Genomic DNA, 26,876 nt, shown 5'->3' on the forward strand with positions numbered 1-26,876 from the left:
ACTAGAGCCAGTAGTATGTATTTAAACACTAGAGCCAGTAGTATGTATTTAAACACTAGAGCCAGTAGTATGTATTTAAACACTAGAGCCAGTAGTATGTATTTAAACACTAGAGCCAGTAGTATGTATTTAAACACTAGAGCCAGTAGTATGTATTTAAACACTAGAGCCAGTAGTATGTATTTAAACACTAGAGCCAGTAGTATGTATTTAAACACTAGAGCCAGTAGTATGTATTTAAACACTAGAGCCAGTAGTATGTATTTAAACACTAGAGCCAGTAGTATGTATTTCAACACTAGAGCCAGTAGTATGTATTTAAACACTAGAGCCAGTAGTATGTATTTAAACACTAGAGCCAGTAGTATGTATTTAAACACTAGAGCCAGTAGTATGTATTTAAACACTAGAGCCAGTAGTATGTATTTAAACACTAGAGCCAGTAGTATGTATTTCAACACTAGAGCCAGTAGTATGTATTTCAACACTAGAGCCAGTAGTATGTATTTCAACACTAGAGCCAGTAGTATGTATTTCAACACTAGAGCCAGTAGTATGTATTTCAACACTAGAGCCAGTAGTATGTATTTAAACACTAGAGCCAGTAGTATGTATTTAAACACTAGAGCCAGTAGTATGTATTTAAACACTAGAGCCAGTAGTAGTATTAAACACTAGAGCCAGTAGTATGTATTTAAACACTAGAGCCAGTAGTATGTATTTAAACACTAGAGCCAGTAGTATGTATTTAAACACTAGAGCCAGTAGTATGTATTTAAACACTAGAGCCAGTAGTATGTATTTAAACACTAGAGCCAGTAGTATGTATTTAAACACTAGAGCCAGTAGTATGTATTTAAACACTAGAGCCAGTAGTATGTATTTAAACACTAGAGCCAGTAGTATGTATTTAAACACTAGAGCCAGTAGTATGTATTTAAACACTAGAGCCAGTAGTATGTATTTAAACACTAGAGCCAGTAGTATGTATTTCAACACTAGAGCCAGTAGTATGTATTTCAACACTAGAGCCAGTAGTATGTATTTAAACACTAGAGCCAGTAGTATGTATTTAAACACTAGAGCCAGTAGTATGTATTTAAACACTAGAGCCAGTAGTATGTATTTCAACACTAGAGCCAGTAGTATGTATTTAAACACTAGAGCCAGTAGTATGTATTTAAACACTAGAGCCAGTAGTATGTATTTAAACACTAGAGCCAGTAGTATGTATTTAAACACTAGTAAGCTTCCATAACCATTGCATGTTTGTTTTTAATTTTTATTTCACCTTTATTTAACCAGGTAGGCTAGTTGAGAACACCTTTATTTAACCAGGTAGGCTAGTTGAGAACAAGTTCTCATTTGCAACTGCGACCTGGCCAAGATAAAGCATAGCAATTCGACACATACAACAACACAGAGTTACATATGGAATAAACAAAACAGTCAATAATACAATAGAACAAAAGAAAACAAAAAGTCTATATACAGTGAGTGCAAATGAGGTAAGATAAGGGAGTTAAGGCAATACATGGGCCATGGTGGTGAAGTAATTACAATATAGCAATTAAACACTGGAATGGTAGATGTGCAGAAGATGAATGTGCAAGTAGAGATACTGGGGTGCAAAGGAGCAAGATAAATAAATAAATACTGTATGGGGATGAGGTAGGTAGATAGATGGGCTGTTTACAGATGGGCTATGTACAGGTGCAGTGATCTGTGAGCTGCTCTAACAGCTGGTGCTTAAAGCTAGTGAGGGAGATGAGTCTCCAGCTTCAGAGATTTTTGCAGTTCGTTCCAGTCATTGGCAGCAGAGAACTGGAAGGAAAGACGACCAAAGGAGGAATTGGTTTTGGGGGTGACCAGTGAGATATACCTGCTGGAGCGCGTGCTACGAGTGGGTGCTGCTATGGTGACCAGTGAGCTGAGATGAGGCGGGGCTTTACCTAGCAGAGACTTGTAGATAACCTGTAGCCAGTGGGTTTGGCGACGAGAATGAAGCGAGGGCCAACCAACGAGAGCGTACAGGTCGCAATGGTGGTTAGTGTATGGGGCTTTGGTGACAAAACGGATGGCACTGTGATAGACTGTATCCAGTTTGTTGAGTAGAGTGTTGGGGGCTATTTTATAGATGACATCACCGAAGTCGAGGATCGGTAGGACGGTCAGTTTTACGAGGGTATGTTTACCATATCTCTCTCTCACACCCAGTTCCGGCCTATTGTATTGGTATGTCTCTTAATAAAGCTCGTATTCCTTCTTTCTCCCAAACACAGGAAACGTGGAGGCGGAGTTGCTCCACACCTTCACCAAGGTGTATAAGTTTGACACCATGCTCCTGCTGGTCCGTCTGGCTGTCCTGACCGCTGTCACCCTGACTGTCCCCATTGTCCTGTTCCCTGTAAGTACAACGAGGCATCTGCTCAAACGCACGCAGACACACACATACACAAGCAGAGACTCGCACACACATGCATGCACACAGACACACATACACAAAACATATGCACACATTCTCACGCATACAATCTATGCAGACACATTCACACGCTGCTCAACACCTAGGTCATTTTATCCAAATGAGATAAAAATGCATTAATTATTTTAATACCAACAAGAGGGTCTCTTTCTGTATTGGCTGAGTGAGTGGGTGTGTTGACACGGCTGGTTTTCTTGCTGAACTTGGTGAAGCACAAACTGTTCTGCTGTGACGTTAGCAGACTCATTATTGGACTTTCAGCAATCCCGTCAATCCAACTCCCCAGGTCCCAAAGGAGAACCAGCCCAGGTTTTCAAAGCTCTGTTTGTCTGTCTTAAGCTTCCTTACAAGAGCACTCTGTCCCTCCTCCAATCATAGTCTCGATCATACTTTAGACGTACAAGCATAAACACAAATTAACACACACACACATACACAGCTTTGAAACAATTACACCCCTACACTGGTCCCCACATGATGCCAGACATATTCAGTCCCTTCCTACTGGGAGACACATAGATGGACACACATCAATAGGCTCAGCATGTGAAAGCACGGAAATGTATTCACTCACTACTGTAAGTCTCTCTGGATAACAGCGTCTGATAAATGACTAAAATGTCAATGTGAAAAAGCAGTGGTACAAGAGTCTTGTTCGTCACAAGCTCTTTAGCCTGGCTGCCAAGGAATACAGTGTAATGTTCACAACTCCCCTGTCTCTCATTTCCCCCTCTCCTCTCAGCAGCACATTGTCACCAGATGCTGTCCTTGCAAATAAATGCAGTTCAGTCACTTGCTACTGTCCTTATTTTGTTCAAGTCTAAGCTGCAGTTTAGCCTTGGTTTCTACAGTTTAGCCTTGGTTTCTACAGTTTAGCCTTGGGTTTGTAGTGTCAGTTCAGGTCTGATACTGTGTTTCTGATCCACTGGTTATTATGTAATCTCCTGTTCATGCTGCCTGCTTCTCTGCCTGTGTGGTGTGTGAGTCACTGAATGAGTGTTGGCCTTGCATGGCATACCTGACCCCCCTATATGGCCGTGGGCTATATTTGACTTGGCCCTAGCCTGGCACAGGAGCCCATAAAGGGCTGAGGGTCTCAGAGGTGTCATGGACCTACCTCCTTTGTAGCCTACAATGAACCATGCATTAGCACTTAGCAGTGCCCATTAGAATTGATCCTCTCAAAGGACTTAGTTGACCCAAGGAACATTAATGAAGATGGTAATATTAAGATTTATGGAATGTTTTTTTCTCCAGTGATCAAAGTGCCATAGAGGGCAACTGCACCACATTTCCACTGTTTACCTACAGTCACTGTAGCTTGCAGGAGTTGGGAGATGGGTTCTTGTGATGGGAGAGACAGTTTTAGGCTGGAAGGGTTAATGGACTATGTGGTGGTGTTACACTGAGCCACCAGCAGAGGGCAGGGGAGAACTGTCAGCCCCATGGCTCTAGTCAGCCCTGCTTGCAAAGAGAGGTGGGGGGAGTATCCGTTTTGTCTGTGGGCTATACTGATACTCCCACATTCTTACACGCCCACAGAAACACTATATATCTCTCTCACACACACACACACACACACACACACAGAGAGAGAGAAACACACACACTCACCAGCGCTCTCGCTGTGGGAGTGAACGCTTCTTTGGTCATGGGAATGTGCGAGTGAATCTCAGTCCCAGTGGAAGTTTACAGGAGATAAGCCCTGAGCAGACAGTGGAAAAACCCTCACTGTGACCTCCACCTTAGAGAGAGGGAGGGAAAGATAAAGATAGAGGGAGGGAGAGACAATGCACTCACTGACTACTGCAGCTGACACCAAAATGCAGTGTCAGAAGGGAGGCTATAGGAACACGCCTAGTGCCCAAATTAATTAAGTTTCTTGCGCACCAAGAGTAGTGGCTAACGGATTGGGTTCAGTCAGTCCCGATGAGCCCTTCCCAGCTACCTAGTTTATGCTTATGGCTAGAAACTTCAGCGAGAATTTGAAACTTGTTGAAATCATTTTGTTTTTATCTGAGTATATATCTTTTTTTATGTAACGTTAGACGTTAATGCCGTAGTTGTACATTTTTGGTCAAATCTACAATAAATGTGCTTCAGCTGTCACCATGGTCTGTTATTGGCTACACTATCTAGCTACCCTTTCCTTACTGTGGCAAGTGCAGCGCAAACTCTCCCCATTGAGCAGTAGATTGTATCCAGATGGTTACTACAAACATTACAAGTTATTTCTTGTCTAGGCTTCTATCCTACTCGGAATAAAATACATTTGGATGGAAGAATTTTGGAGATGGTGACCAATAAGACAAGTTATTTCTCCCATCGACATAATCATCACGTTCTTTAACAGGTTTTAACTAGCGCCATGCTGTTGCCAGGTAGCCAGCATTACCTATCTGTGAGGGGCTTATCGGGACGACTGACTGAACCAAACCCCTTCGTCTCGACATGACTCTCAGCTGCGCCACATACACTTCATGACCAAAAGTCACCGAACATCTCATTCCAAAATCATGGGCATTAATAATATGTTGGTCCCCCCTTCGCTGCTCTAACAGCCTCCACTCTTCTCCACTAGATGTTGGAACATTGCTGCGGGGACTTGCTTCTATTCAGCCACAAGAGCATTCGTGATGTTGGGTGATTAGGCCTGGCTCGCGGTCAGCGTTCCAATTCATCCCAAAGGTGTTTGATGAGGTTGAGGTCAGGGCTGTGTGCAGGCCAGTCAAGTTCTTCCACACCGATCTCAACAAACCATTTCTGTATGAACTTCGCTTTGTGCACGGGGGTATTGTCAAGCTGAAACAGGAAAGGGCCTTCCCCAAACTGCTAGCACAAAGTTGGAAGCACAGAATCGTCTAGAATGTCATTGTATGCTGTAGCGTTAAGATTTCCCAGATTCGTCCGTTGGACTGACAGATGATGAAGCCTGGTTCATCACAGAGAACGCTTTCCACTGCTCCAAAGTCCAATGGCAGTGAGCTTTACACCACTCCAGCCGACGCTTGACATTGCGCATGGTGATCTTAGGCTTGTCATGGCTGCTCAGCCATGGAAACCAATTTCATGAAGCTCCCAACAAACAGTTATTGTGCTAAAGTTGCTTCCTGAGGCAGTTTGGAACTTGGTAGTGAGTGTTGCAGCCGAGGACAGACGTTTTTTATGCACTACATGCTTCAGCACTCTGTGGTCCCATTTTGTGAGCTTGTGTGGCCTACCACTTCTCGGCTTAGCTGTTGTTGCTCCTAGACGTTTCCACTTCACAATAACAGCACTTACAATTGACTGGGGCAGCTCTAGCAGGGCAGACATTTGACGAACTGACTTGTTGGAAAGGTGGCATCCTTCGGTGCCATGTTGAAAGTCACTGAGCTCTTCAGTACAGGCCATTCTACTGACAATGTTTGTCTATGGAGATTGCATAGCAGTGTGCTCGATTTTATACACCTATCAGCAACAGATGTGGCTGAATTAGTTGAATCCACTCATTTGAAGGGGTGTCCACATACTTTTGGTCATGTAGTGTACATCATCCATTAGGGAAAGTGGGATACCTAGTCCGTTGTACAACTGAATGCATTCAACTAAAATGTGTCTAACGCATTTAACCCAACTCCTCTGAATCAGAGGGCACCAGGAGTCTCTGTCCAGCCTCTCCCGTAGCAGAAAGGCTCCTTGAGCAGGCTGTGGTCAAGCACAGAAATGAAGGGAGGCGATGTGAACATAAAGCAAGTACAGCATGTGGAATACATGTTTGGACGCAACCATGTCGATGTGTCTGCTGCCGTGTTCTCTGTAGCCATTGGCTACTGGTCTGTTACACCTGAAAAACTGTGGGGCATATGCATGGCATCTTTTCCAAACACATTAGTCCAGGCCTAGATAACCCATCATCAAACCATTGATTTCCCCCCCTTGACTGCTGCTCAGGCTTCAACAAAGCATCACGCGCACCTCAGCATTTTCAGCGCAGTGAGTTCAGTTCACCGCACAAGCTTGAGGATATAGTTGTGGAGACATAGGAGAGGTGAGATGAAAGTAACCAGTCATGCTGGCATCACGTTGCCAGGTGTCCAGCCCTCTGAATCACGAGACGTGACATGTGAGATCTCCCCTTGAGAGTCCTTTGCTCTTCATTTGGCAGAGAAGCCTTCAGCACCCAGATTAACGTTTGCTTTGTCTCTGAAGCACTATGTCCTTTATTACAAGCAGGAGGGCTGGGCTTGTGTAGGAGGGGCGAGGTGAAAGGGTGGGCTCAAACAGTAAAGAACCTAAAGGCAACAGTAAAGATACTTGGTCATGAACCAGCAGGTTTTAATGAAACAGTGTTTAGATGTGGTAGGCAGACTTGTCCAGTTCCCATGCTCTCTTTGTTTCATGGCTCCTCAATAACAGGAACACACATATTTAAATAACCTCAAGTCAACTGTTCATTTTGATGTTTAAGAAGTCACTTAAAGTGTTCTTAAGTATAACGATTCCTGTTTTCATGAGTCATTTTAATTGACCTACAACATTTGTTTTTGAATGTTGGTGTGTGATATGATCTGTTATGTTGTGATATTCTATGGCCTCATCTCAAGGTGGTTGACCTTTTCTTGATCGTATCTCTAAATAAAGCAGTGGGACCACTTGTCTGAGAAATATAAACGCAGGAAATAGGTCCTTCTATCTATTAACCTTGGTATTTTCTGCTGCTTATGGCTCTGTAATAAGATGGGATTCTGTTTGTGTTGCAGTCACATGTTGATGGTTACATTGGCCTTGTAGTGATGTTATTCTTGTGATGGGGTTGTTAGGTTGCTGCTGAGTTTTCCCCTAGAGGGCAGGTCAGAGAAGGCAAATCCTGTGGTGCGGTGCACAAGCACAATGCCCAGTTGGCTGTGACCAAAAGTAGCCTGCCATGCATGCTGTATTTTCACAGTGACTTCATGGAAAATAAGCTTATAGTTAGTGAGTTAATTATATATCTGCCCTTGTTATTGCTGTAATACACTATTTTCAGGGTCATTTGACTGGCTTTATAAAGTGAACCCTGTCACCTGTCTTTGATAGTGGTTGAATAGGCTTGTTGGATGTGGTGGGAAAGGGTTTAAAATGGGTTTTATTTCTGATGGTCAGTCAATTGAGGATTTAAAACATCTCAAGTTAAAACCTGTCTATCTTATTCCTGACTTTATGGTGTGATTGTTTCTCTTAATCTTGGATTGACCTTTTTGCTCTTCCCTTTTTAATGTCTTCCTCCCCTATGAAAAAAGCAGGGGCAAACCAAGGCGTAGTAATACTATGCCATATATCTAGCTGTAGCTGAAAAGGTTGCAGCATCTTTCTTGGTTGGAGCCCAGGAGGCTCCCTGGTTTTGGGCCATGTTGCTGGCTTTTGGCTGGCCTGGTAGACCCAGGTACCTTAGCAGCGGTGGCACTTTGCCACATATCTCACCCCAGTGGGAGCTGTCATAGCGGGTGGAGGGAGGGAGATGCAGGCAAATATTGCATGGTGCACTCCAAAGGCCCTGCGCAGGATCGTTGTTGGGCGCTGAATAGTTCAGAGCCTTGGAGGCCGGTGGGTAGAAATGTCACGCCCAGGCGCCAGGTTTTCACCGGCCCAATTATGCCATGACTGCTAGGAGAGGGGATTGTTTATTATCAATGTGGGGAGGAGGTAATTTTACCTTGCAGAGTTACTACCACGCCTTAAAATAATTTTGGTGTAAATCTCTGCCACTCCTTCATACATTCTTTCAGCAAGGTGTCAGTGTTGGCCATTTTGGCTCTTGATCCACAACTCAAGAGAGCAGCGCGCCATCAACCCTCCCCAAACAAGTATTTAGACTGAAACATGAACCAGCCGAGTGTCTCGTCTTTCTGCTGTCTAAATGTCTACGTAGGAAAGGTATCATTAGTGAAAAAAGCAAATGAGAGGATTTCAATAAATGGAAAAAAGGGAAACTGTTAATTGACAAGCGTTGCCTGGGGGCAGAACACTCCTATCCTGCTGCCTTCAGTCCCTCCTTCTCTGGCCCTCGGCTGATGCAATCCCAGGGTGCCGTTGCAGGAGGCTCTCCCAGAGTTAATCCTCTGCCTTTTGAATGGCGCTTTAAGCCCCGCCTCCTCAACCTCAACCGGCTGGCCCATAGCAGTTGCTTTTCACCTGATACCCGTGACCTCTCACCCAGTGAAGTCTTTAACTCAATGCCTTGAGCTGTGCAGCTCTCAGCCTCTTAGCTGGTGGCCTCCTTCCCTGCCTGGCTGCCTACTTAGACTCTCACATGCTGCAGTTGACACACTTCAGTCAGCAGCCAACTGTGGGAATTGGCCTGTGGGCTTAGACTAGTTTGCAGACATGACTGATGATATAGTTACCTACTCGCCCTTGAATTTGTGTGTGTGTGTGTGTGTGTGTGTGTGTGTGTGTGTGTGTGTGTGTGTGTGTGTGTGTGTGTGTGTGTGTGTGTGTGTGTGTGTGAGAGAGAAATAAAGACAAAGTGCTGTATTAATCAATACATAAAAAAACACTTTACAAGTGGTATCCTAAGGGTCAACTGATCGTCAGTATGTCGCGGTTGGTCAGACATTATAAAGAGGTTTGTGTTGCAGATCCGTTCCTCCATCAATACGATGCTGTTCAGCCAACGGGAGTTCAGCTGGGTGCGTCACATGCTCATCGCCGCCTTCATCCTCCTGTTCAACAACCTGCTGGTCATCTTCGTCCCCACCATCAGAGACATTTTCGGCTTCATCGGTGAGTCCTCCTCAACCACAGCAGTGGTCCCCAAACCCATTCCTGGAGAGCTACGGGGTGTGCAGGCTTTTGTTCCCACCAAGCACTAACACTGATTGATGTCTTGATGTGGAGGTATTTCAATGAGTGAGGTGTGTTAGTGCTGGGCTGGCTCAAATGCCTGCACACCCTGAGGCTAGTTCTGTCTAAGTGAGGACATTTGTTTAGACAGAAAAAGCTTGATGACTGATGGTGTTCTTCTTCCTGTTTCCCCTCTGCCAGGCTCCTCTGCAGCCACCATGCTCATCTTCATCCTCCCTGCTGCCTTCTATCTACGCCTGGTCAAGTCTGTGCCGATGCGCTCCGTGCAGAAGATCTCGGTAGGTGTGCGGGAAACGATGGTGCACGGACACACACACACAAACACTCAACACAAAATCACATACGGTGACTCACACACAGTACAGCCACTCTGACGCACGCAACATATGACACACACGAAATTAGCACCCATCAACATGCCCATACAGACACACCATAGCTGTTATTAGAACAGACCCCCCACAGCACTTAGACAACACCCTGATTTACAGAGTTACAGCAGTCCCCCAAAACAAGGTTTCCCAGAGGCCCACTGAGATTCCTGGCAAAAAAATATTGCACTGAATGTACAGATATGAACACTTCACACAACCTCCTCTCACAGTGTCGTTATTTTTTTTCCTGATGTCTTTTAGGCGGCCATTTTCCTGGTGGTGGGCATCATCTTCATGTTCAGCAGCCTGTCGCTCATCGTGATGGACTGGATCCACAACCCCCCCGGCTCCGGCAGTGGTCACTAAGACGACCCCCCCTCTCACCTCAAACCCCCTCCCCTGACTGTGCCTTGGGGGTAAGGTCACCGGGCCCGGGGGGTGCCCCCACACATCACCTACAGACTGAGTACGTCAGCGTACTGTAAAGGGGCGGTTCGCTTTTCTCAACCCCCACCCCTTTCCACAAAGTATTACTGGATGGGACTACGTTCTACGACTGAAAAATTTAAGTTCGTTATTATTTTTCTTTCTTGTTGTTGTTGGATGGTTTAGCTCTGTAGAATCCTCCACAACAGGGGCTCGCCGAAAGGACACGAAGTAATCAAGGAGCAGCAACGCTGCAACGCTGTGGCTGTTGCTGCGCGCCCTGCCGTAGTTGTCTAGATAGCCCATCATCTCTACTCTGTGATATTCCCTGAGAAGAGGAAAAAATACAAGCAGGGACCTCAACCATTAAATGGTCTAGAGAACCCAAAGAGAACGAGAACTGATCTGAGAGCTGCCACTATTGGAGCTGGTTGTTATTGCAGGTGTGGCTTCAGGGCAATGGGCTCTGCACACTTGAAGATTAGAGAGAGATGTGGGATAAGGGTTCAAAAACAAAGAGCACTTTTAGCATATGTTTCAAGTGTTAATGTATTTTTAACACATCCAGACACACAAGGAACACACACACATACAGCACGCCATCTACACTAATTGGAGCTATTTTGCTTACTGTCAAAATGTATTTTTGTACACCTAGGGAAAAGAAAAGTCGATGTAACCGTACATAGGACAGCTGTAGTATCTTTTTCCGAGCTAGAGCCTGGAAAAAGTTGTTCAGAATGATATTTGTAAACTAGGTTTTGTAAAGTAGTTTCTATTTTATTTTATACTCTCACAATCAATCACATCACCAAAGTTTGCACACACATATTTCTCAGTGGCTAGTGTGTTGCTCTCAAAACATCCCTTCACAGCAATCATCAGATCAGACGTTAGCAATCGTACACATTGACAGACACATACACCAAGTCAACATTTTCAGCCATGTCCATTCTCCCAATCAACACTTAACGTGATGATCAACACACACTGTCAGCCATTTTGAAACTGCCCAGTTGACTGAGCTTCAAACAAGAGACTCCATTCATTCAGTGTTATTGTCGCAGAGATTTGAATGTACCGGTACTTGGCCAAACGTCTACTGATCTACTGAATGACAGTTTACGTGTTTCTTTCTTTGCCTTCTTGTTCACTCTTGTCCAATGTGTCACACTACAGAGCCCTTGGGTCAATTGCAGCGAACAATTCCAGGAGATGAGCTCATGTTGATGGCTTGAGATCATTTTCAACTTGTAACTCCATCTCTTACTAAACTTCATGTGAAGTGAACTGTGCTATGAAATACAACTAGTGAACGCTAGTTTCAGTGAAGAGGAACAACAACAGAACTCTATGAGAGTTAAAGAAGGTCTACTGGCAGTATACCATACAGGTTATTTAGCTGTTTGTGTTGGCACAGTGATCTTATAACCCATGAGAATGTTTTTCTTCTATCCCAGTGTGTAAAACGATATAACAAAATTCAATTGTGGGAAAAAAAATTGTGGGTAAAATAAGCAATGGATTGAACCTCCAGACTGTGCTGTTTCTGAGATACAAGATAAGTTATTTTATCTGTGTTTGCAGTTCACACCTTAAAGGGGAAATCTGCAGTTGCTACATTTTTGGACTTGTAAATTAATGATTTGTACCCATTGATTCTTGAAAAATATCAATTGTGAATGCCTCAAGAGCTTAGTTTAACCGTCGTACCCCATCAGAACCCAAAATATATGATTGGTTTACTCCAATGTTTGTAAACAACATAAATGTAAACAATATATAGCCTCAAAACATGGTTAAAACCGTAATTTTGATATCATGGATGGTCAGTCCTTGCATCCGTATATCTCAACCTTTTTCTGGAACAGACGGGGACAACACTTTGTTATTGCTTCAACTGCTGATTGCCCCTTTAAGTTCAATATGGGTCATAATGTCAAATTTGGAAAATATTAGAGAAATTAAATGCATCCACTGTTACTTAGCAGGCTTGTCATTTGGTGATGTTTTTTTACCAGCGATTTGTTTATGCCAGATTGCTGCTGATAGTAGAGTTAACATAAACAGTATGTGTTTATTACTGTAATTGTGACTCGTGTTACTGTAATTTACATAATTTCAACGGACCATCATTTCTTAAAATGCCCTAATTAATTAACACCACGATAAATGAATTTCAAAATATTGTGCCGTGCTGAAAAAACATTTGTCAGTAGGTGGCTACATTAGCAGTTTGCATTCGAAGCATAGAGTACCTGTTTTCTTAGGTGTTAAAGCAGATACGTGTTCCGAATGGATCCAGCCAGAATGGACAACATTTACAGATCCTTTGTGGATCTACATATGCATGAAACAAATTGATATTTCAAATGAAATGGTATAGAGTGTGCATGTTTTGGATTACAAACATGGTCTTTTCTGACAACTTGTATATGCTTTGTAAATAATCTTATTATATGGTACTCACTGAATTATGTGTGTGGGGGTTGTAAGGGATTTTACCAGAAGTCTTCTACAATGTTATTTTAGTATTCAATGTTTTTGATTTTGCTCTATGATGATATTTCTTTTTTTTTATGGAAGCTTGTACATTTGTAGAAAATCTCTACCCCTTTTCATTTCTTTATAGTTACATATCTGGAGGACCTAGACCTTGAATTAATGAATGGTTTGTCGGTAATGTTGTCCGATTCCTCAGTCCTACAGGGGCTGCAGGGTCCAAGTAGAATGTCAGTGTTGATGTCTTGCGAGACTTGGGTAGATATTGCCTATGTTGAGCTGAAGTATTTGATTCATGCCATGCGGGTGGGTGCGCTGTCAAGAGATCAATGACGTTCAGATCACATGCTTTTAGTAAGAACCACCCTACAGTCACATTTGAGATGCGGTCTGCATCGATAGGGGCTGCTGGGTCTTTGCTGAAATTCCTCGTCAGCCTCAGTTACTGTATGTGAAGATACATTTCATGAAGTGTATTGACAAAAACCTTACTATTGTGTGAGAATACAGAAACCAACCTTTGACTTAATAATTGCAAACTTCAGTTCATCTAGGGAGCAAACCTTAGGGTCAGGTACGGCACCAGATGTAAGACCTTGGTCAAAGTGATTTTGTCATTCGTTTTTTAACATTCAAAAGGGGCGTGTTTTTTCCCCCAATGAAGGACTAGAGCGGAGAGCACAAATGTTGGGGTCTCAGACACTCAAGAAGGGGGTCGGGGAGGGGCTCTTTCAGCGCTATGCCCTCAATATCACTCAGGTACAACTTTAGACTGTCGTACCATAACATGCTGTAGTCATGACCGTTGACTTTAATATACGTTAAATGACCAAACACTCTGGCATGCAAACTACATGTCATGCGTTTGACAACGTAAAGTAGGATTCATGCCGGAGGGTTTAAGTAATGTGTTACCCCAAAAGCATCTGCCTTATCTGTAACCTGGCCCGAAAGAAGCACTGGGTCAGCATCAGTGTCCTGCCGTTCAGTGTCTGCTTCCTGTGGATCAACTAACATTCAATTGTATATTTGCCTGAACAAAGGGGATTTTTGTATCAGTGAAGCTGTTTCAATATCATGTAACATGAACAATAAAAATGTGAAATAAACTTGGCTGCATCTCCCTGCTGTTGAAATGAGGGAAGAACAAGGACTTGTGCCTAGAGTCCACCAGATCAGAGGCAGTAGGGATGACCAGGGATGTTCTCTTGATACGTGTGCGAATAGGACCACTTTCTGTCCTGCTAAGCATTCAAAATATAACGAGTTCTTTTGGATTTCAGGGAAAATGTATGGAGTAAAAAGTACATCATTTTCCTTAGGAATGTATAAATAGTCAAGTACAGATACCCCAAAAAACGACTTGAGTAGTGCTTCAAAAGTATTTTTTTTAACCTGAAGTACTTTACACCACTGAATAAGGGACCTCAGGTGTTTGTGGTATATTGCCAATATCCCACAGCTAAGGGCTGTATCCAGGCACTCCGTGTTGCGTCGTGCATAAGAACAGCCCTTAGCCGTGGTATATTGGCCATATACCACATCTCCTCGGGCCTTATTGCTTAAGTAGTACCCGGAATAAACTAACAGTGCAAAATTCTCTTTTGCACTGATTATTATAGCTACTGAAAACACAACTTGATTTTTTAGTAATGTGTCTTATAAATGCCTTGACCAGTTTTAGTATAATCATTTGAGTACCAAAACTCTTTGTAAGTATGTGAAATATTGTTATTTTTTTTCAACATTGACAACAAGGTCTAATTCATTTACATTTTATTGAACCTCAACTTATAATATTTTCATTTCATTCCTTCTCTTCTACAGCTGTAGTGTTGATGCTATTTCATCATTATCTCTCAAGCTCCGTGACAAATATGCAATATGTCTAATGGACGTGCGCACTTGTTTGGGGTTATATCTACTCACCAAATCCCCTCTCTCCCTGCCCACGGCTGGTGTTACGTAAGGTGGCGACGATGCCTGTGACCGACTTGATTTGGGAGCAATTTTGCTGGCATAATGACATAGTGCAGACTGGCCTGTCCAGAAATATACCTCTATCCTGTCTATTTAACATCCAGCCCTGACATCTAGCACCCACTTGTCATGTTCCAGGACTGGTCACAGGCTGGTGGGAGCTAGGAGGTGTTGTCCTCTACCCTCCACCTTACCAAAAACATCTAAGATCATGAATCAGCCTTCAAATGATGAGGAGCAGGTTGTGTTTAAGACACTATTCTGGCTGTACAGTAGCTCAAGTGCATTCAGTTCATGGTTAATTATGAATGCTATAAATGTTATTTTATTTACACTATGAAATTTGGGGAAATACCATAAGTAAATTCCAAGAAATTGGGCTATGAAGCAATACCACTAAATGTTGTAGTAAAATATAACTGTAAAAAATAGAATACTACTTTCTTGAATTATTACATTTGTTGGGTGTGTGTGTCTGTGTGTCTGAGTGTCTGTGTGTCTGAGTGTCTGTGTGTCTGAGTGTGAGCACCAGCTCATAGCCTCACTCCGGATGCAGGTCACACTCCTCTGCATGGTTCCCTGTGGATCTGGTTACATAACGCCTCTGGATCATCCCCTGCCTCTACCATCCCCCTCTCTCTTTCTCCCTCTATCTCTTTATCCTCACCCTGTCCCACCAAGGACACATACTCACCTCATTTCCAGTGATGCACTGACCCTCCTTCTGTGTCCTTCTATGACACTGTGATACAGTAATTCATCCAATGAGACGTCTCAGAGATTTCCTTTCAACACAGAAAGGTCTAGGCCAATGCCATTTCTGTTGATATACGGCTCTGGTCTAGATCATTCCATATACAGTAAATATGCTATACCACAATAGTGTGTTTGTTGAAGAGGTGAGTACAGAATCCTCCGTAGTAAGGCTTGTGTAGCACTGTCATAGCAGTGACATAATATGCATTATATGCAGTCATGAACTCTTATGACAGATGACTTAAAGTGATTCTCCAGAACTTTTGTGTAATTTCAGCCAGTAGTTTTTAAAGGGGTGCTCACGAGCCAAAACGGGTCTCCGTTTTTTGTGTACTACGTCATCCAGTTATGTATGATATGTTACGTCCTGCAAATTCACATGATATGTTACATTTGTACAATATGTTGTGAAATTGTTGTGCTTAAAATGCCTGACTGCATCTTTAACACTATGGCAGATGTCAGCTAATTGACCATCTGTAAGTTTAGCCAACTAGCTTAGCAAAATAACGGTTTGTGTCACAACTGAGTCAAGTTAGTTGCCATGAGCTGACATCAGCTGTCATGACTTCTTAGGGCATCTTATGCCATTGTTTTTTTATTTATTGCATTTTTTAAAATGTTACCTTAATTTAACTAGGCAAGTCAGTTAAGAACAAATTCTTATTTACAATGACGGCCTACCAAAGGCAGACATTACAAAGAGGTGATGAGGTGCAGTGTTACCATTGAGGATTAGTTCCTCTATGCCTGCTGATTCCATTTCCCATTAACCAACAGCACATACATCAATATCTCATGGCAAAGAATCAGTAGGAATTGATTGTAGCCGGCAAACTGACATATTCCCCGGAAACGGAGCCATGGTGTGTTGGAATTCAAATGCTGTATACATCTAAGACACATGCTGATGCAGATGCTATTTGAGGTTGTGTACATGTGAGTCCCATATAGTGAGCTCCAAAAGTATTGGGACAGTGACACATTTTTTGTGGTTTTGGCTCTGTACTCCAGCACTTTGGATTTGAAATGATACAATGATGATTGTGGACTACAGGAAAAGGAGGACCGAGCACGCCCCCATTCTCATCAATGGGGCTGTAGTGGAGCAGGTTGAGAGCTTCAAGTTCCTTGGTGTCCACATCACCAACAAACTAACATGGTCCAAACACACCAAGACAGTCATGAAGAGGCACAACAAAAACCTATTCCCCCTCAGGAGACTGAAAAGATTTGGCATGGGTCCTCAGATCCTCAAAAGGTTCTACAGCAGCACCATCGAGAGCAACCTGACTGTTTGCATCACTGCCTGGTATGGCAACTGCCCGGCCTCCGACCGCAAGGCACTACAGAGGGTAGTGCGGACAACCCAGTTCATAACTGGGGCCAAGGTTCCTGCCATCCAAGACCTCTATACCAGGCGGTGTCAGAGGAAGGCCATAAAAATGGTCAAAGACTCCAGCCACCCTAGTCATAGATGTTCTCTCTGCTACAGCACTGCAAGCTGTACCGGAGTGCCAAGTCTAGGTCCAAGAGGCTTCTAAACAGCTTCTACCGCCATAAGACTCCTGAACATCTAATCAAACAGCTACCCAGACTATTTGCATTTACATATTACCCCAATTACCTCGACTAACCTCGACTCTGCACCGGTTCCCCCTGTATTTTACTGCTGCTCTTTATTTATTTATTTAATGTATTTTTTTCTTAAAACTGCATTGTTGGTTAAGGGCTTGTAAGTAAGTGTTTCACTGTAAGGTCTACACCTGTTGTATTCAGCGCATGTGACATAACATTTGATTTGATTTGAACTACAGTGCTGACTGTCAGCTTTAATTTGAGGGTATTTTCATCCATATTGGCTGAACCCGTTTAGAAACTACAGCACTTTTTGTACCATAGTCCCCCCATTTTAGGGGACCAAAAGTATTGGGATAAATGCAGTTATATGTATATTAAAGTAGTCAAAAGTTTCGTATTTGGTCCCATATTCCTAGCACTCAATTACTATGTCACGCTTTGGACTTTACCAACTTGTTGGATATCATACCCTCAAGACATGCTAACCTCTCCACATTACAATAACAGGGAAGGTTGGCATTTTGGGGGGGGGGGGTATGATATTTGTAACATTCTCATTCATCAATATTCACAATGAATTCAATACCTTTGGAGCTCAGTGTAGTTGCGTTGCCTTTTCACCATAGACAACATGACATTAAAACTCGTCTTCTCAAACAGTACAGTGCCCATTACAGGACTGGCCTTTCACTTCATATACCAGGCAATTTAGACAGTCTCCCCTGTAGTTATATTGCATGGCTATTATGGTCCCAAACAATCCATGTAACTACAAGGTTCCATAATTACTTAGCGTGTGTGTATGTAGACTTAATTGGGCCCCGCCCGGCCACTGACCACACCCATATTCACTTAAATAGAAGTTTATTATTCATCAAAGTTCTTGTGGACTAATTATTTGGATTACTTCATACATTCTCCAGTAACTTGGTTGGGTAAAACATTTTGACATTCAACGCTGCTGGATTGAATTGTGCCTATTTTGGGGGATTTCTTCTTTCTAGACATTGGATTTTGGGTGTCATCATTATCCCTGCAAAGTTGAAGATCTTTGGCTGTTACCAAGGCTGTGTTTATTTAATAGCTACTGCGTTTACAGGCAACTCTATACCTTGTGCACACTCTTAATAACTTAACCTGGATCAGTTTGTTATGTTACACAGACTGCCATGACTAGGTAAATAAAGGCTTGGCTACCCTGTACTTTTGTCTTCACATCCTCCACATCTTCCGCCTCTCTTTAACCCCTCCCCTTCTCTCTTTAACCCCTCCCTTCCTCACTGTAACCCCTCCCTTTCTCGATTTAACCTCTCCCCTACTCTATTTAACCCCACCCTCTCTTTAACCCTTCCCTTTGTCTTTTTAACCCCTCTCTTTAACTCCTCCTCTCTCTCTTTCTTCCACGTCCACTTTCACCCACTGCTCTCCACTATTCTCTCACGCCCTTCATTATGTGTTACAGTTGCAGTCAAATATATTGGCACCCTTGCACTTTACAATGATGTGCAATGGAGAGGAATGTTACATTTTGTCTTTTAGAAAGTGGTTGAATGGCTATTTTTACCCTGTAGGCATCTGAAATGTACCACTGGTGAGATAAGTTACACATAGATGAGAATCACTTACATCCAACCAAATTCATGAAAATTTTTAATAGTTTAGTCCAGGCCATTTTATCACTCCTTTTTTTTCTTGGCCCTGTGCAGTTGCATATCAAACAAATACATACAGTATGTGAAATAAATAAAAATCAACTTGTTTTAAAATAAATAGTGAATTGTGCAAGGGTGCTCATATATTTAACCACAGCTATTTTTCTTATACCTCATCCCTCCATATCCCTCTCATCCAATTTGTCTATCCTCTTTTCCAATGTCCCTCTCCCTTCCTAACTTCCTCCTTTTCCACTTTAACTTTAGACATTCTTACCCTTTGTGCCTATTTATTTTCTTTACCCCTAAAGTTTCTCTCCCTTTCTCTACCTTCATTTCTTCTCACTCCTTCCCCTCCCTCCCTCAGATCATTATTTTATGAGGATTAACAGTCCTGCACGGTGGGGAGAATTCCAGGAAAACTGTCACCTTTAATAATCCAGTGTCCATGTTTGAGATGCCCTCAGTCAGATCGCTTAGTCCTGCCACTCTCGTGTGGCCTGCATTAGGAACATACCGTATGTAATGGAAACGTCTGGGTCGTATTCACTAGGCACCAAGTGGAAGAAAACGGACTGAAACAGGGAGGCACTAACCTAAACTTGTCCAATAAAAAACTTTAGTTTTCATTGCAAAATGTGTTCCGTTGCGGTGCGTTTTGCTACGGTTTGCACTAATGACCCTGATGGACACAATCACAGACTAACTGGAGCAGTTCAGTTTCTCCCACTTCTGTTAACGTTTACACAAAGGTTGAACGTCGGATGTAGGGTTGTCTGACAGCGATTATTTGTTTGAGTTTGGACAACTGTTGTGATGACGGCCTGTCTCTCTAGTTCTGTTAGCTACAACTGCTGAAACGTTTTCATCAGCTATTTTGGAGATATCAGTGATGATCAGTTATTTTAGATATAACAGTTGAAATGTTATCATTAGCCTTTAGAGATATCAGTCATTATGATCAGCTATTTTAGTTACTTATAGCCTATACTGTATACTGTATAAGCTATTTCAGTATACCCCATTTTATCTGTTTTGGTGGAGTTCAATGGTTTACTGCTCCTACGTCCTTTACTGGAAGTTGTTGTGTCACACACAAGTGGTGGTCAAGACCCTGTAAATGGCGATACGGTGAGAGAAGCGGCCGCTTGGTGTGAGAGAGCAACCTTTGACCACCACCTCCACTCAGAATGACCATGATTCTGACCTCTCAGGAACCCTTCTAACTGGTCAACATGTGATTGACAAATGGTCCAATCACAGAGACACAGGCTAAGGTGTAATGAGAGCCCATAGGCACTTCCATGACTATAGGCTACAGATATGTAGAAATAAAGTATTATTTGTGCATGAAAATCCAATGCGATGACATTGCCTCCAATGTTTACTGTTGACTGTTGCTAAACGAGTCTCACATGCATCAGACTCTGGAGGTCAAGGCAAGCAAACCGGCTTGCTTTCCGTGTTTCTAAATTTAAGTACAACTCAAATGGAACCGTGAATGAAGCAGGTTTGGGCAATGGCCTTGGAAACTAGGCTAGTTGGCCAATTCAATGCCACAGTCTTGACACATACAGTATTGTACGTAGGCAGCGTCTGTCTGAAATGTTAGTATACCAGTTGATGGTCACAGTATGATCCTAATGTACCAGGACAAAATGTACAGCACCAGGACAGAAAGTCTTCATGTGCAGATGATGGCCTTTATATATGCTGATGTACTGGATGTCCTAAGTATTAAAAGGACCTCAAATCCTGAAGTTGATCCCCACTACGGTCCATCACAGGAGCATTCTTCAAGTGGTGCCTGTATGTGCCCCTTTTTGTCACAAACAGGAAATAGATTCATTCATTCAGGCTTTGAAAGTCACTGAAAATGATGCAACATGGGTTTTATTGGGGTTTTATTGCGGAATCCCGTTTATTGCTTCCTGTTGATAAGATACACAGCCCTGAAAGAACGTGAGCATTTCCCAACGACATTCCTAACACAGTGATAAGCCATCTCGTGCAGCAGATTGCTCCCACCTAAATCAATGGTTCAGTCCAAAGGTAAGATTAAAAGAAACCCTTGACCATAGAATGGTCTTCGAGACACTTTTCAGACCGCTATGTACAGTACACTTTGTTGTTATAATGTGACAGGACAATAGTCTTTGACAGTATATCCTGTGACCAACTCATACCATGGAAATTGATTGTATTTGTATGATCCTGCCAGCTCTTAGGAGAGAAAGAGCACTGTCCCAAAAGGAAGTATCTATTTAGGTCATTCCCATTGTCTGACAGACTAGCGCTGGATAGGAGTGACACCACCTACCGGAAGACAGTTTATTTATTTTTTAGAGTGCATACATTTTTGTACTGGTCCCCCATAAGAATCAAACCCACAGTCCTGGCATTGAATGTGCCATGCTCTACCAACTTAGCCACACGGAACCATAATGGGTCATTCCTAACGGAACCAAGCACGTAGCTTTTCAAGCCAATCGCTCTATATTTTAGACTTACTTTATCAATAGCTACATTATCTGAGGTAAAAATCAATGATTGGATTGGTATCAGGATGCTGGACGTGAGTTGACAAACTTTATCTGAAAAGTGCTCGTTAGCTAACCGTATCTTTCAGGTGTGAACTTCAAAAGCTGTTCACTTGTTATTTGGTGGCACTGTTTGTTTTTTGGGAGGAATGTAACAGCAATGTTTTCAAAAAGTAAACGCAGAGTCATCCGGAGTTGCGATAGAGTGGCCATTGATGTTCTCTCCAGGTGTAAACCTGAGAGCATCAGAGGGAAATGACTGTGCAGGAAATAAATTACAGTGCCTTGCGAAAGTATTCGGCCCCCTTGAACTTTGCGACCTTTTGCCACATTTCAGGCTTCAAACATAAAGATATAAAACTGTATTTTTTTGTGAAGAATCAACAACAAGTGGGACACAATCATGAAGTGGAACGACATTTATTGGATATTTCAAACTTTTTTAACAAATCAAAAACTGAAAAATTGGGCGTGCAAAATTATTCAGCCCCCTTAAGTTAATACTTTGTAGCATCCACCTTTTGCTGCGATTACAGCTGTAAGTCGCTTGGGGTATGTCTCTATCAGTTTTGCACATCGAGAGACTGAATTTTTTCCCCATTCCTCCTTGCAAAACAGCTCGAGCTCAGTGAGGTTGGATGGAGAGCATTTGTGAACAGCAGTTTTCAGTTCTTTCCACAGATTCTCGATTGGATTCAGGTCTGGACTTTGACTTGGCCATTCTAACACCTGGATATGTTTATTTTTGAACCATTCCATTGTAGATTTTGCTTTATGTTTTGGATCATTGTCTTGTTGGAAGACAAATCTCCGTCCCAGTCTCAGGTCTTTTGCAGACTCCATCAGGTTTTCTTCCAGAATGGTCCTGTATTTGGTTCCATCCATCTTCCCATCAATTTTAACCATCTTCCCTGTCCCTGCTGAAGAAAAGCAGGCCCAAACCATGATGCTGCCACCACCATGTTTGACAGTGGGGATGTTGTGTTCAGGGTGATGAGCTGTGTTGCTTTTACGCCAAACATAACGTTTTGCATTGTTGCCAAAAAGTTCAATTTTGGTTTCATCTGACCAGAGCACCTTCTTCCACATGTTTGGTGTGTCTCCCAGGTGGTTTGTGGCAAACTTTAAACTACACATTTTATGGAAATGGATTTCTTCTTGCCACTCTTCCATAAAGGCCAGATTTGTGCAATATACGACTGATTGTTGTCCTATGGACAGAGTCTCCCACCTCAGCTGTAGATCTCTGCAGTTCATCCAGAGTGATCATGGGCCTCTTGGCTGCATCTCTGATCAGTCTTCTCCATGTATGAGCTGAAAGTTTAGAGGGACGGCCAGGTCTTGGTAAATTTGCAGTGGTCTGATACTCCTTCCATTTCAATATTATCGCTTGCACAGTGCTCCTTGGGATGTTTAAAGCTTGGGAAATCTTTTTCTATCCAAATCCGGATTTAAACTTCTTCACAACAGTATCTCGGACCTGCCTGGTGTGTTCCTTGTTCTTCATGATGCTCTCTGCGCTTTTAACGGACCTCTGAGACTATCACAGTGCAGGTGCATTTATAGGGAGACTTGATTACACACAGGTGGATTGTATTTATCATCATTAGTCATTTAGGTCAACATTGGATCATTCAGAGATCCTCACTGAACTTCTGGAGAGAGTTTGCTGCACTGAAAGTAAAGGGGCTGAATAATTTTGCACACCCAATTTTTCAGTTTTTGATTTGTTAAAAAAGTTTGAAATATCCAATAAATGTCGTTCCACTTCATGATTGTGTCCCACTTGTTGTTGATTCTTCACAAAAAAATACAGTTTTATATCTTTATGTTTGAAGCCTGAAATGTGGCATAAGGTCGCAAAGTTCAAGGGGGCCGAATACTTTCGCAAGGCACTGTAGACTAGAGACATACAATGAGAGGCGTCTACAACGCACACATTCTCTCCTTCTTTATAGCCATAATGTGTCAATCATAGGTGATCCTAGACCAGTAATTAGGTTATTGCATGTTTTTCCTTGACATAATGCTGATAGCTAGTGTGTTTAGACTGATATGTTCATTATGGTTATGTAGGCTGAAGGGGAATGTTAATGCCAATAGGGAGGCTTGATAGCATTGTGCTCTGTCACAGGATATGCAACGCTTGGTGCTGCCACATGGATCTTCCAGGAAAGTAGCAGTAAAGCAACTAGATGACTGTGGAACCAGGCCTATATCTATATAATGCTGTGGACGGAACCATGATGTTATGACATGAGGGTTTGTTGTGTTCCCAGACGCTACCGATTACTGTCCACTGTGCCAACCTCTAAGGAATGGCACTGTCGCGTCTTTGGCTATGCCGGATTAAGTGATATGACATGCTATTCTATAAAATCATTTATCTGTAATTAATATTACCTGATCAAGCTAATCATGTAAATGTAATTAACTAGAAAGTCGGGGCACCACAAAATAATGTTTATCGAGATGTTATCTTCTGAATAAACTCTTAAAGACCTGGTAATCTTTTACTTCAATAGCAGTCAATATTTCATCGTCACCTTATTCAGTCTCATCTGAAAGTTGTAAATTCTTAGTTATCTTCACGAACCCTGGCTAACAAGTAAAAAAATGTTGGTTTAATTATTTATTGACTAAATACCTAAATAACCACACAGATATACATCGACACAGAATGGATCATACATTGATTACAAATTATGTCATAAAGGAAAACGTCCCTTGCGGACGGAACAGATATGACGGCTGGTTACACAAAGAAAGGGGGTTGGGTTCTGAATGAAAGAGCGGGAAGACTAAGGAACAAAAAGGTTTTGTGTCTCTATCGGGCCGTAGACAGCTATGCTATTGTAAATACAGTATCTTATGCATTCTAAATAACTGCCCATTTGGAAAAGGAAAATGCAATAAATATTTACTCTGAGCTGCGCTTCGTTAGATTGGTTGTAGATAGAAGGCCTGGTTGCCCAGCAGGGATCTCTTGTCCTCTGAAGAATTTCTCTGGTGGTAACCTGGATACGTTGTAGTATCGTTATGTGTGTTAGACTGGATACTTCGTCCGTCCTTTCCTTGCCCACTTTTGCAGCGGCTGCTGCTAACTCAACGGCTAGGAGGTATCACTTCTGAAGTACATAAGAGTTCAAAGTTCATACCAAGTTGCCATACCTTTAAGCTCGTGCTATATTCTGGCTGGTATAGTCAAAATTCATCCTTTCGGCGTGTCGATCGTCACCTTTACATTGAACACGATGCTAATTTTGTTAGGTTATTATCTGAGCCCTTTAAACATAGGTCCGTCGTCCTCACGTCCTCGGAACAGAAAGTTGGATTTTCGTCAACGGGCTTATATCGGGGTGAAGAGAATGGTGTTTCATAGTTTACAACCAATGTCTGTTCACTTGGGCGGTGCCTCTGAGTGAGCAGAGTTTCTCTATGACAAACCGTTTTCTCATTTAAGAAGCTAAAATTACATTTCATCTTTTCACAAATAGTTTCATATTCAAACATTTAAATTGCACAATAATTCCATGTGAATCTGATAACTAGAATGTGTCGACTTTCCAAGATACAGTTTATGTCATCCTGTCATTAGTAGTAATGTCTATGACAACAACTGATCTGAGATCATATTCATTAAGTACCAATGCATATTTTCAACTGGTTGGATTACCGAAATATGGTTCCGTTTCCCACCTTTTGATGTTACCAGACTCTCTATGTTACAAAGGCTTTACAAGAGTCAACTCTATAAAGTAGAGAGAGAGAAAAGGGGAAAGGTATTTATGGGGGTCATAAACCTCCCCAACCGGCCAACGTCATGACAGCACCAAAAGGGAAACATTTTAAGATATACTTGACTTTTCATCTTTACCCTCTACTGTCATTTAAGTAACTGAATCCATCTTTGAAAGTAGCTAAAGTTTTTGCTTTTTGGGGAGGGAAAACTGCAGGTAGGGTCCCTATACTTGCTAGGTCATGCCTGAACACATTTTTGGAGACAACATTCTGACAATCAATATGTTGTTGTGAGAAAAACGATCGAAAGACTTATGATGACAGCTAAGTTTGTGTGTGAACAAGTTCCTATTTTCCTACAGCACATACCAAGAACTTGAGTGAATGTGAGTGCCTATGTAATAATGAGACTGCACAAATAAACTGTTTCTACCCCCTGCACAGCGGTAGAGATCACTGGCAGTGTGTATCAGTATCTCATATGATCTATCTCAGTGGGTGGGTGAACGGACACTGTAGACTTATATAATCAACGTTGGACACAGAAACAGACAGTCAGAGAGCCAGTGGGGTCTGTGGGGTCTGAGGAAGAAGCGCCTGAGTGGAGAGAAAGCTCCAGGTTTTCATGGGTCCCTGACCCCTATCAGATTCCACAGCCTCTCCTGACCCTTCCATAACTGTGCCGACAGGCCCCTTGCCACCTGGTAACCCACCTCTTCTTTCTCACCCCTCCAGAGGTTCACGCAACTCAAGTCAACCCAGTTCTCTTGGCTCATCTTGGTTTTAGAAGCACTTGATGGTCGTTGCAATCCATACTTTTTGGTTCTTCCAGACTATGTTCTGATTTTCATAGTCTTCCTCAAGGCAGGACATGAATAGTCACATATGGTATCCTCCATTTTGAACTAATAGCTACAGTCTCACTACCAAGTCTGCAAATGCTGCTGGAATCGGTAGGACTCAACAATAATTTATGACTGAACAGCATTAGGAAGTGAAGTTTTAGAATGAACCCCCAAGTAAAGAAACAATCATGAAATTCCAAACAAAACTCTTATCAAAGTATGGTCCACTGTAGAAGTTCAAAGATGCTAGCTTTGGTAAGCCATGAAAATGCATAGTCACAATCCTCTTCTTTTTTCTTTTTTTTTTTTACTCCTGAGCCCTTTTGTCAATTACATTTCTGCATAGAATTTTACTGTATCGTGCTTATCAGTCTTTCTACAATAAAATGGAAAAAAGAAGTGGATAACGTAGCTTATATTAGAGTTTACTAGAGTTTAAATATGGCTGAAAGTGGGTTTAGGTCCCACCTGGCATGTGGAAAGGAGGCAGGGTGGAGTGTCTGTGTGTGTCAGGAGCTCCTAGTGTGATGGCCTTGTGAGTAACGTCCACAGAATCTCCTCTTGAAAACCATGAAGGTCAGAAACCAAGGAGAAGAAGAAACAACAAAGATGGGAATATGTCTTATATGGGTCAACCTGAAAACACTAGGAGGTTGAAACAGTCTCCACTGGGAGGTTCAAACAGTCTACACTGGGAGGTTCAAACAGTCTACACCTGGAAGGTTTAAACAGTCTACACTGGGAGGTTCAAACAGTCTACACTGGGAGGTTTAAACAGTCTACACTGGGAGGTTCAAACAGTATACACTGGGAGGTTTAAACAGTCTACACTGGGAGGTTTAAACAGTCTACACTGGGAGGTTCAAACAGTCTCCACTGGGAGGTTTAAACAGTCTACACTGGGAGGTTCAAACAGTCTCCACTGAGAGGTTCAAACACTCTCCACTGGGAGATTCAAACAGGCTACACTGGGAGGTTCAAACAGTCTACACTGGGAGGTTGAAACAGTCTACACTGAGAGGTTCAAAGAGTCTCCACTAAGAGGTTGAAACAGCCTACACTAGGAGGTTGACACAGTCTACACTAGGAGGTTGAAACAGTCTACACTGGGAAATTCAATCCGTTTACACTGGGAGGTTCAATCAGTCTACACTGGGAAGTTCAAACAG

At 42.4% G+C, this 26,876-nt stretch overlaps 1 protein-coding gene across 4 annotated transcripts in view; it reads left to right on the plus strand.

The window, feature by feature from the left end:
- The window catches only part of LOC109896602 (sodium-coupled neutral amino acid transporter 4), a 40,215-nt gene extending 26,490 nt beyond the window's left edge, over positions 1-13,725 (plus strand). For 3 of the 4 annotated variants that reach the window (XM_031831516.1, XM_031831517.1, XM_031831519.1), the window contains 4 exons: positions 2,283-2,407; positions 9,085-9,229; positions 9,491-9,588; positions 9,946-12,098. In XM_031831516.1, coding sequence (XP_031687376.1) covers positions 2,283-2,407; positions 9,085-9,229; positions 9,491-9,588; positions 9,946-10,050 — 473 coding nt within the window. In that variant the 3' untranslated portion in view covers positions 10,051-12,098. Of the gene's footprint in view, positions 1-2,282; positions 2,408-9,084; positions 9,230-9,490; positions 9,589-9,945 lie in introns of all 4 variants that reach the window. The other variant, XM_031831515.1, reaches the window with a different exon arrangement.
- Positions 13,726-26,876: the final 13,151 nt, after the last annotated feature.

The sequence above is a fragment of the Oncorhynchus kisutch genome, linkage group LG9 (assembly GCF_002021735.2).
Source record: "Oncorhynchus kisutch isolate 150728-3 linkage group LG9, Okis_V2, whole genome shotgun sequence".
NCBI classification, from domain to species: domain Eukaryota; kingdom Metazoa; phylum Chordata; class Actinopteri; order Salmoniformes; family Salmonidae; genus Oncorhynchus; species Oncorhynchus kisutch.